The sequence below is a fragment of the Lepidochelys olivacea genome (genome assembly GCF_965140295.1).
Source record: "Lepidochelys olivacea isolate rLepOli2 genome assembly, chromosome: 9".
In the NCBI taxonomy this organism is placed as follows: domain Eukaryota; kingdom Metazoa; phylum Chordata; order Testudines; family Cheloniidae; genus Lepidochelys; species Lepidochelys olivacea.
The window spans coordinates 2968682-2980837 of NC_140419.1; the positions used below are offsets into that span (position 1 = coordinate 2968682).

The following is a 12156-nucleotide window of genomic DNA, read 5'->3' on the forward strand; positions in this document are numbered from 1 at the left end:
CTCCCAAGAGAGAAGGGGGCAGGGCAGTGGGAGGTGAAAAAGGTGATTGGCATCTGGATATCACCTTTCATCCAAAGTCCCCACTGTGCTGTGCTCACTTTACAAAGTGATTTACTAGCTGTACAATTATATCAATTATCTGTAAAATAAATTGAATGATTAGGTATACTTATGTCAATAGCTAGGCAATAAACTGCAAAGCCATGTGATAAGAGGCATGCTATTGATCATTGAGCACCTCCCCTGCTTTCTACCCACTGATACAGCCCCCCCGGAGACTAATTTGAACATTCCAAACCCTTTGAGAAACCTCAGACAGACGCCTTTTGAATGAATGAGTGAATAAATATAAAACAAGCTACCAGTGAAGTGTTTGCTAATTTGTCTCCCCACTGCCCCCATAATTACCCTAGTCCAAGGTTTAGGAGAGTCAGTACTAACTCCCACAAAAGTGATGTGTGTAAGATCTGATATTTTCTCACTCCTCCAGGCAAACAGATGGGAGGAGTTCTATACTCCTGGAGAGGGACAATCCCTAACTTGGACTTGTTCCTGGCAGGAGAAGGTCATGAGACACTGGACAGTATCTATGTGGTTCTGGAAAAGCTAGACTGAGCCACTGGTAGAGGTTTCTGAAATGTTGCTGGTTAATGAGGAGAGGCAGTGTGGTCTAATGGATAGGGCACCCGGCAGTCTTTCAGAAGACCTGAGTTCTGTTGTTAGCTCTTTTGCTGACCTGTAAGATCCTTGAGCAAATCACTTCACCTCTCTGTGGCTCTATGTCCTCTCTCAGCCTCTGTCTTGTCTATCTTGACTGTAAGCTTTCTGGGGCGGAGACTGGCTTTTACTGTGCATAGAGTAGCACCTACAGACCCCAAATACAGCACCGTGGGGCCCTGATCTCAGCTGGGGTATCTCAGTGCTGCCCGTATTACAGGTAGCAATAGTAGAAACAATTAATGCATCAACATTTCATATAATAATGCCAGCAGCCTTTCCGATCCTGTTACGTTACAGATAATAGCAAAAATACCATCGTGCGTGAGAGAGAGGTCGCCTCTCTGAGTCCGAGTGGCTGTGTGGCATCCAGCAATAGTTACCTTTTGTAGTGTATCGGGGAGGAAGTGGCTGCGATGCTTAAATCAATAGGATGGCAGTAAAATGGGGCATTGAAGAGTCTTGTCCTTTCCTGCTGCCTGGCACCACTTTCAGAAGGCACAGAGGACTCAGGTCATGGAGACACCGGAGTCCAGGTTGGCTCCTCCTGAGAGTCTTTATTCCTTGGCTAGCAGTGACCAGATGGATGATGGGCTGCAGGTTTCTGGGATACAGTGAGAACTGGAACTTTTACAACCCACCCTGAGGTGACCCTTGAAAGCAAGTTACAGACTTTTCCCTGTACTTCAAATCCCTGGAGATGTTTGTAACTCTGCTTCTTGTGTAAAGGGGTGAGGGGCACTAGCTGACAATGAAAACAGGGAACATGGGCCACATGGAAAGGCGACCTTCAGTAACAGTTGCTTTCCCCTGTTCTTCTTCCAACTGCAGCCCTCTTCAATCTAATTCCCGTGGGCCTTCGTGTGGTGGCGATCCAGGGGGTGAAGGCAGGTCTCTACGTCGCCATGAATGGCGAGGGATATCTCTACAGCTCAGTAAGTACATTGCCCGGTTTGGTGATTTCAGAGCTGTTTTTTAAGTGCATTGCTATGTTGAGAACACCTCGGACAGCCTGGCACAGTAGGAGCTGTCATAAGGTCCACTGTCAAATAGACTCTTTCCTGTCTTTAGCAACTACCTCCAGCTATCTCCATGTAGTCTCAGGGCAGTATTCTTCGACCTTTAGTTGAAGGCACACATCTGTTTGCGCCTTTGGATGGTCACTTAACTCAGGTCTTGCTGTGTTAGGTTACTGAATCTGCTGGATCTAATCTGGTTTTACATCAGTGCGACCACACATTGCCTTCACAGAGATACCCTGATATACACCAGTGTACCTGATCATAATAGGTCCTGTTCTCCACACCACAGTAATTCTGCTTATTTTGATGGAGTTATTGTGGATTTACCCCAGTGTAACTGAGCAGAATGTCTCTGTATATGAGTGGTCTTTTTAACACAGTATGAAAGATCTATGGGACACATTTTACTGATGAATTCCCCAGTAACTTTCTTAGATGGCATTAAAAAGCATGAGAAAAGGAGTACTTGTGGCACCTTAGAGACTAACCAATTTATTTGAGCATGAGCTTTCGTGAGCTACAGCTCACTTCATCGGATGCATACCGTGGAAACTGCAGTAGACATTATATACACACAGAGACCATGAAACAATACCCCCTCCCACCCCACTGTCCTGCTGGTAATAGCTTATCTAAAGTGATCATCAAGTTGGGCCATTTCCAGCACAAATCCAGGTTTTCTCACCCTCCGCACCCCCACACACAAACTCACTCTCCTGCTGGTAATAGCCCATCCAAAGTGACCACGGAGAGTGAGTTGGGGGGGGGGGGGGGCGGAGGGTGAGAAAACCTGGATTTGTGCTGGAAATGGCCCAACTTGATGATCACTTTAGATAAGCTATTACCAGCAGGACAGTGGGGTGGGAGGGGATATTGTTTCATGGTCTCTGTGTGTATATAAAGTCTGCTGCAGTTTCCACGGTATGCATCCGATGAAGTGAGCTGTAGCTCACGAAAGCTCATGCTCAAATAAATTGGTTAGTCTCTAAGGTGCCACAAGTCCTCCTTTTCTTTTTGCAAAGACAGACTAACACGGCTGTTACTCTGAAAAAAGCATGAGGTTATTCATCAGATTCTCATTTGAAGTAAATCAGTGATTCACAATGATTTACTAAATAAGGCAGTTCTTTGCTAGAAATATTTTACGCTTGAAATAACTTCACACTGTGCTATGTGACAAGGAAATTGTTGTTGATAAATTTTCCATTCGGATATTTGTAGAGTCTATGGGCCAGACTCTGACCTCACTAACTCCAGTGTGGATCCAGAGTACTGTAATTCTGCTGGTACTCTGACTTAAAAACGTGTGTGTGTGGCTGGGATGGGGGACTGAGGATAGAACCACTGAATAGGAAATAGCATAATTTGGTTTTCGGTAACTGGCTAATTGATCTGTAATGTGGCTATCGCCATAACCTCTAGGGCCAAAGGTGGCGCTTTAAACCACTGGTTGATGCAGAGCTGCCCCTAGTTAACTCCCGACCGAAGGACAGCACGTTTGCTATCGCATGGACTGAAACAGCTCTGGGGTCGTCTTGTCCCACCACCCTGGAATCTTAGGAATTCTGGTCGGAGCAGGTACTGTAGGACTGAATGCGAACCTGTGTCTCGCGACTTGAAGGAGAAAACGTGGCACCAGTGAACACGTTCGCTTTCCCAATGAGGACAAGGTGCCCAGTGGGTCTGTGGCTCTTACGCATATTTTTCCTCCTTCTGGGAGCTGTCGATCAGCTTCTCCTGTAGTTTCCTCTGTGACGTTCTGTTTGCGAGATGAAATCACTTTGTGGATGCCTGTGTAAGCGCTGTGGGATCAGAGCTCAGACCCTGGATTAGCCTCTTCGCGTGCTGTAATCACAGTCCGAGCAGTCGGGAGTGTAAACGGCCTCGTCACCCCCTCGCTCTGCTCCCTGACCAGGTCAGGGTTGTTCCTTATGGTATGATCTCGACGGGACAAAGCGCTCCAGTTTTAAACCACTCAAATAACTCCTATTTCCCCTTCTTACCCTGCGGGGCGATAATGTCACAGAAGTGCCGGGCTGGAAGGGAATTTGAAGATCCCCTAGTCCATTCCCTGCGCCTCGCCAGTGAGGAGGCATGATTACGTACACCTAGGCCCATCCCAGAGAGGTCTTCTGTCTAATCTGTTCTTAAAAACTTGCTTCAGACTAAGCCAATTCCTCCTTGTCCTACCCTTGGTAGTCATGGAGAACCATTGATCACCGTCCCCTTTATGACATCCCTTTTATATTTGCAGACTGTTATCAGGTCCCTCCTGAGCCCTCTCTTCGCAAGACTGAGGCGATGTCTACACTACCACTAATGTTGGCAAAACTTTTGTCGCTCAGGGGTGTGGACCCCCCCCCCCCCAAATGATATAAGTTGTGCTGCTTGTGTGCACAGCGCTGTCTCCTGCCGCCGTAGCTACCGCTGCTTGTTGAGGTGGTTTTATGAGGTCGACAGGAGAGCTCGCCCGCCAGCACAGAGCGGCTGCGTGAGCGATCTGACAGCAGCACCGCTGCATCGTACAGCTGCCCCACGGTAAGCTCGCTAGTGTAGACGTGGTCTAAACATGCCCCGTTCGTTCAACCTTTCCTCATAGGTCAGGTTTCCTGAACCTTTCATCATGTTTGTTGCTCTCCTCTGGCTTCTCTCCAGTTTTCCACATCCTTTTCAAAGTGTGCTGTCCAAAACTAGATGCAGTACTCCAGCCGAGGCCGCACCACTACCGAGCAGTGCCGAACAGCTGCCTCCCATGTCTTACCTAGGGCGCTCAGCATAGCTTGGTGGAGCTCACTGTTCGGGGATTACAAGTCATTATGCCAGTGTGGCTGTGTATTTGGGGATCGCTTTTTAGTTTTCAGAACTGGGTAGCTGTCAAGACCAAGAGAGGGCTAGATGAGTCAGCTCTCTGGTATGTCAGAAACATCCCTTTCTTTCACAGCTCAATACATTTAAGTGTAAATTAGGTCTCATTAGTTGTGCCCCTTTAAATAAATCTGTTCAATTTACCATGATACTGACCTTCATTGTAAAGCACTTAGAGATCCATGGATGAAAAGAGCTATATAAGAGCTTGTTGTTGGTATTATTATTTATTATTACTGTTGGTGTGGTTACCAATATAAATAGTTTACTTAATTGCAAACTCTTTGGGATCAGGACCATCCTGTTTTGGATCTGTGTCTGCACACCACTCAGTGCAATAGGTCCTGATCCATGACTGGGTCTCCTGGGCATTGTGGTAATGCAAATAACTAATTCTTGAGATCAACTGTACAGGGTATGTGGATTGTGTGACTTAAACAGAAGTGGCATTCTGCACAATAGAATCCCTACTTCTGTACGGGGCCCTTCAGAGAAGCTAGAGCTCAGAATTCTTGGCAGAGTAAAAGAATTACAAGGAAGGAGAGCAGTTAAGAGCTTTGTAAATACAGCTGGTCGGAAAACTCGGACAGAAATGGGGAAAAAATGTCCCTGGAATCTTTCAGAATTGTGTCCATTTTTTTGACCAGCTCCATCCACAAATATGGGAAGCAATCCAGGACAAATGATTCAGGAAGAGCTAAGGGGCAGCAGCCCCAGACAACACGAGTTGCAGACAAGAAGGCTCTCTCAGTGACACTCGTGAAGTCGTGTGAAGGATTGAGGAGGAGCCGGAGGGAGACAGGGAAGGCCAGAAAACGAGGTGGTGGCTGGGAGGCAGGGTGGAGTGCCTTAAAAGCAAGGAGGAGCTTTCCCTTCAGTCAAACAAATTCCCTTACAATTAGCGGGCCAATCGTCCGGTGCTGCAGATGAGTACAGCCTAATGGAACGCTGCTGATTTACACCAGCTGAGGGTTTGGTCCAGTACCTCCAGCTGAGAGCTTTACTCTGATTCCATTATCCCCGATATTACACTAAGAATCCCCCAGAATGGTCAGGGGTTAGCAGGACGGCTGGCATGGGCATGGTTACATGCTGTGGTTTTGATGGTTTTCAGCTTGGTGGTGTCTGCAACAATAAGAATTAAATTGTTTCTTTCATGAACAAAACGTAACGGGGAAGCAAACTCCTGTGTGCTGTGCATGGATGTTCCGTGGCCCTCGCGTCCCAAGGAGACGTGGCTCACGGGGCCTGGCTTCCCTCCCACACCAGCTCTCTGCTGGGCTGACTCCGTTGTCTCGGGGGAGCTGTGACGGACTGACAGCAGCGTAGGCATCACCCAAAGCCCACGGAACTCAACGGGCGTCTTCCCTGGGCTTTGGACCAGGCCTGAAGTGAGAGGAAAATGGGGCCTGGTATTTCGAGCTGGGTCGTCTTAACAGCAAGGACTGTGGGTTGAAATGCCTCTAGGCATCAAAGATAAAGGATTGAACCGAGGTCTGTAGCTGGATTGAATTAAGCTGTTAATGGCTCCTCTGTATCTCAGCTGCAGCTGCTGCTTCTCACGAGGGGCAGGGGTCAGCATGGGGCACCTGTGTATGGCTCTCAGAGGCTCCTTCAGGTCCTGTCTCCCATACTAACCACTGTGTCTTTACTCTTTTGCTTATAAGACCACAAGACACAGCTTTTCTCCGCCTCTGGCATGTTTAACTTGCAGACAGGCACATGCCTGGTTTCTCTAGGGCAGTGATCAGTGATTTGGAATAAGGGACTAATACTTCTTGTTGACTTTGTTCACTCACCCAGCTCCTCCCTGTCTGCTGATCCGTCTTCCCCGGATTTATCTGAGCCCTGTCGCTGGTTCCAAATAAACCAGCTGGCCAGGGAAATGCTTCCTCCTTCTCTTTCAGGAGACTAAATTCTCCGCAGTAAATGGGCAGCGCTCCACTGACTTCCATAGCGTTCCATCTGCTTACACCAGAAAAGAATCTGGCCCGGGAATTGCTCTACCAAATCAGGCCAGGGCTTCAGGTAGAGGCTGGGTTAGTTGGTCTCTGCCAGCACCAGCTGCATTAGAGGAAGATGCAAGAAGCCCCTTCGAGTGCAACTTTCGCATAACCAGCCCTCAAGGGAAGTGCCTTCCCCAACCCCTGTCAGTTAGGGCTGGGCAAGAGAAGGACTTATAACTCTTAACCATATCTATTTACCCTGCCTAATGCCATTAGAGATGCGGTCATAAGCCGTATAAATGTGCAATCCTCTTTTGAATCCGACTGAGCTCTTGGCCTCAGTGATATCTTGTGGCAGAGAGTTCCATAGGTTAATAATGCATTGTGTGCATTTGTTGAGGGGGGAGGGGTACTACTCGGGGGAGAAGTGCAGGAAATTATATAGAATTTCCCATTGCCTGAGGTCTTGAACAGGCAGAATTCAGCCCTGGGCCACTAACAGGCTTTCTGCATTTAAACATCACAAGAGTGAAGCCCAAAGTCTTGTGGCTTAGAAATTGGACACTTTTCCCACCAGAAAGTAAAGACTCCCAAATTCTCACTGAGGGACCAATACTTGCTTCTAGTCCTGGAAAGGTCCAACATTTCAAATTCTGTAGTCATCACATATTTCGGTATAGAAAAGTTGGACTCCCTCTGTACCCTGTCTGCAGGGACTCATGGGACCTGCTTTCTGAGAAGCACAGATCGCTGACGCTGAAAGCTGCTGGAGCTCTGGATGCTGAGCACCCGTGAAAATCATTCCCTGGTTAATTAAGGCATCTGGCTTTTCAGATGGAGAAATGTAAAATCTAGTCCCCAGAACTTGTTCACAAACTCTCCAGCTTGTTCCCTAGGGAGTTTTCCTGTGATGTGGAGTAGCTGCAAACAACATGAAAGTGCATAAAGGTTTTCTCAGCGTCTGTTTAAGAGAATGCCATCACCCACCCCTGGATTCTCCTCTCGTGACTCAGACATTCAGCCCAGACTCATGCTGATAACGGTTTATACCACACCCACATGTATTCCATAGATACAAATGGGATAAGTACAGTTCTTGAGCCACTACTAGGCTACATCTGCCCCAGCTCTGACACTGACTCCTCAGTGACCTTGGAAAAGTCACGTAACCTCTAACTCTTAGGCTCCTCAGCTGTAGAATGGGGTACCTATGTTCCTCACAGGGGTGTGGTGCAGATGAAGTAGTTAATAAGCTCCTTGGGGCAGGGACCATCTTTTTGCTCTGTGTTTGTACAGCGCCTAGCACAGCGGGGTTCTGGTCCATGGCTGGAGCTTGTCGGCACTGTGGTAATACAAACAATGTCTGCAACGTGCTTTGCACGTGAAAAGTGCCAAGCATTGTTCTTTTACAGTGAAAGCCCACGTGGAGCAAAAGTTCCTCTGCAGGCTCCTTGGATTGCTCAGCATACACGGAAATTCTCTCTCTCTCTCTGCTGTGTATAATTCAGTGGAGTTAGAGCTGGGACCAGTCTGGTCCCAAGTACATAACACTTCTGTTTCCACTGGAAAGAATGAACTGCCATAACACATCCCCCGTCGTTTAACTCGGAATCCTAATCATTTTTGAAATGGGAAATCGTAATCCATTATTTATTGGAAAGGTTATGAAAACTCTAACAGACTTGCCATGAAGAAAACCTGGGCTTCTTCCCAGGGTGCAGTGTGCGTTTACTGTATAAAATGTGTCGTTTGCAATGCAGGGAATTACTGCTCAGATCCCTGCAAAGATCACTGCTAATGAAGGAATGAGGATTATGCATAACAAAAAAAACCTGAACAACAACAAACCCCCATGGCACCTATGCGCTCCGTGTATCTTTCATTTCTGCTCCTTCTACGCCTTTTTATTCTGTTCTGTCCTTTTGCATAACAAACATGTCTTGCATAATAACAAACAAGCATCCAGGGAAGTGTGTATATTAACAGGGCTTTTATCTGTCTGTATTGTCATAACTGTTTTACCACGGCTCCTCTAGGGTTATTGCAATATTATCTGTGCTATTTCAAGGTCATCAGCTAAAATCAATTGGCACTACATTGCTCCTGTAATTGGCTGGTGTATCTTTTAACACTGAAGTATGTGCCACTTTTGACCTCTAGTGGTTACACTTTACTTCATCCCCCCAAAAGGTCTGTACTGTTAAACCTGCCAACTAAGCACCGTAACTACATACTTCCCCATAAACAAATTCAGCCTTGCATACTAGGGTGCTTGTGGTGTGAGAGGTTCTGTTGGGAAAAGTTATTTGATTCCTGCCTTGTATTGGATGTCCCTGAAGCGTAGCTTCTGATCAGCCCCCGCGGGGCTCGGCTCTCTCGGGGCACGGAACCTTGTAAGCACAGCCGTCAGTAGTACAGTGGTTATTTTTTCTTTGAGGTGCTTCCACAGATATTGCTTTGTCTCCATTATGCTGAAGTTTTGTAATGCTCCAATGTTGGCTCTGTTAATCTCTGCTGGTGCATAGAGAAAGGCAGGTGACGCCAGGGATGGCAAGTGCCAACTGGCCAATTAGGACGTGGCAGATGCGCGTACGGAGTTATGACTGATGGTCTTTAAAAAGGGGTCTGACCTGACTTGGCAAGCGCAGCTCCTCTGCTCTCCAGACAAGGAGGGATTGACAGAACATCGTAATGCCGTAACTCCTCATTTCACTTCTCAGTTGAGGGGCCTGTATTCTAATAACACACTGAGCATAGTGCTGGGCAGGAGGCTCAAGAAGTAGGATCAGCACTGTGCTGCCCAGTGCATCTGGCTTTTCAGATGAACTAGTTTTAAACCTACTTTCCAGCTGGGGTGGTTGGTTATTCAAGGGAGGGCCGAGGCTTCCATGATGCTGTTTCAGAGGACAAGGACAGTAGCAGCAGGACATAACCCTGATTTCCTGGCTGGCTATTCCCTGTCTCATTTAATAATAGCACAGATTGAGGTATTAATGTACATGGGGGCACCATCCTCTCCTCCCTGCAGGTTGAGAATAATTCCCACTGAGTTCAGGGGCATTATTCCAATCCAAGGGCAAGCAGCAGTAGAGAACTGGGCCTCTTTCACATTTAGTCCCAGTGCAAAGCACTTAGGTGCATATATATACCCTTATATATACATATATATAAATCAGGGTGATTTTGCCAGAATTTCATTTTAGAACAAGACCTGGGGGGGGGGGAGGGAGGGAGAGGGGTCTGACAAGATTGAAATGTCCCATTTTGACATTTTTGGAATCAAAAGTTTTGATTTTTCATCTTGAAGTTACTTTGTTTTGATTTTTTAAAAATTAGGCATTATAATATAATGCAAAATAACATGCAAATCAATTTTTTTAACGTTTCCCTTTTGAGATGTTCAGTTTCATTCCAATTTGAAATGAAGCCAAATCTTGAAATATTTCATGAACTGGAAGTTCCGTTCTCCACACTGCACTGAATCTGTGGGATTCAAGCCATCAGTGGGATTTAAGCACGTGTTCCAAGTGAAGCACTTCATTCAGCAAAGTACTTAAGCAGGACCCTAAAGAATTGTGCCTTTGTGTAAAGGATTCCATGTTTGCTCAGGGATTTCTCCTCAGCTATTGTTATACAATCAAGTGTCTCTAACTGAGCCCTGTAGAAGGGATGAGAACAAGGCAGACATACGCTGACTTGGTCCGGAACTTTCCAACAAAAGGTTTGTGTGCCAGAAGATGCTGTTTGTTGGAACCAAAACTTTTCACGGAATCATGTTTCAATTAAACTTTACTGGGAAAGGCTTTTCAGGCCCAGGATGGAATTTCTGATGTGTGAAGGAGAGCACTCCTCCACGGGCTAGCCAAGAACCCAGAGGACAGGGCACTCACTTGTAATGTGGGAGACCCAGGTTCAAGATCCTATGGTGCCTGATTCAGACTGGGGACATCAACCTGAATGCCGTCCCTTTTATTTCTGTTGGCGGGGACAGAAGGGAATGTTATGCTAGCCTAGGTCCCCCTATATTCTCCCATCTCCCCACTTCTCCACATTTCTGCAACATCTCAAGGGCTTACTGGTTTGCTGTGTTGAATTCCAGTATAATATGTACATGGACTATTTCGCCTGTGAAGGGGGTGTCTATCTTCCACAAGTGAGAGCTACCCATAATTCCTGGGCATCAGAGACACAACTGAAGTTAAGATCTTCCCTAGTGGCGAAAGGAGGATAAATATCACCCTTCCTGGGTACAATACTCTGTTTTATGTGGAGAGAAGGTTTTAAAAAAGAGGACATATTTGATTGAGGTCAGTTCTGTCAGAAGGGTGGTTTGGATCTGTGTTCTGCTACCACTGTCTTCAAAGATGGAAAGAATAAAACAAGTGAATAGGGATGGTTTTGGCAGACACTGACGAAAGGTTTGGGGGTGAGAGCAGTCATCGACAGGTAGATGGAAAAGACCTAGGACAGAGGGGAATAGCTTAGGGTGCAAACCCATCTAACTAAGAGGATGGAAATGGGCAATGGGAAACTTTTCAGTGATGAGAATTCTTTTGCTGTTGGATCAAGGGAAGCGGTAGAAGTCCAAAGTGCTTGAGATATTTGAAACTGTACTGATTAAGCCAGTGGAGAACATAGCTGTAGGGAACAGACATGGATGGGAGCCTGGACCACCTCCAGTTTCTCTGCTTCTGTGAAAGGACATTGGTCTCGGATCTTGTCTCGTCCACCCACTTACCAGAGACAAGGATAGTCAGATCAGTGGTGTTTAACTCCTAGGCCTCCTGCCTCATAGTTATTAGCCATCCTGAGCCCTTGGGACGTAAGGGCCAGATCCTGGTACCTTTACTGACATTGTGTGGTACCTTGTGTGTAAGTAGCTCCATTGAAATCAGTGGAGTAAAGTACAACTCAGCATGAATAATGGTTGCAGAATCTGGCCATAGGAGATTAAATGTGCTTACACAGGTCCCAGTTCAGCAAAGCACTTAAGCATGAGCCTAGGTGCTTTGCTGAATCTGCATCCCTGAGCACCCTCTGTAGTGTGGGCGTTAGCATTTAGGGCTAAAGGTCACTCGGCGTTTAAGTTAAATCAGCATCTTAGCCAAACTTGTCTGAGGACTAATTGTTACTGCAGGGAAAGCTCTGAGTCGACCAGCATTCTCTCTAGACAGTGCACTCTGCGCCCAGGGATAGGGCCACCAGTTCTGCTTTTACTGCTGCCAATTCGTCATTACTGTGATTTGCTGCATGTTGACAGTTTTTTTCAGTGCCGCAGAGAGCGTGGGAGAGGCAATATGCTTGTTCCCAGGGGCTTACAGTCTGTGCAACCCAAAGGTTATCATAGAGAGGGGCATCTCGCCAACATTAGTGCCCAAAGGCATTGTAGATCCAGAGAACACAGGCAGGCAGAATGCAGCTGGGAACAGGAGGTATGCTGGTCCCTCCACGCCCCTCTTGCTACTTTCTCTTGCCTGTTTGGCACAATGGAGAGGCCTCCTGTGGCCCACTTCTCCATATGCGCTTACAACCAATGAACTAAAATCTGGGCCGGTGTAACTGGATCAGACACCAGGACTTCAGGAGAGTATGTCAGAGACAGAGCT

At 46.8% G+C, this 12156-nt stretch overlaps 1 protein-coding gene across 4 annotated transcripts in view; it reads left to right on the top strand.

Moving 5' to 3' along the window:
• Positions 1 to 12156, top strand: part of FGF12 (fibroblast growth factor 12) — a 281467-nt gene that overhangs the window by 195082 nt on the left and 74229 nt on the right. For all 4 annotated transcript variants that reach the window (XM_084638435.1, XM_084638434.1, XM_084638436.1 and 1 more), the window contains exon 3: positions 1549 to 1652. In XM_084638435.1, coding sequence (XP_084494561.1) covers positions 1549 to 1652 — 104 coding nt within the window. The remainder of the gene's footprint in view (positions 1 to 1548; positions 1653 to 12156) is intronic.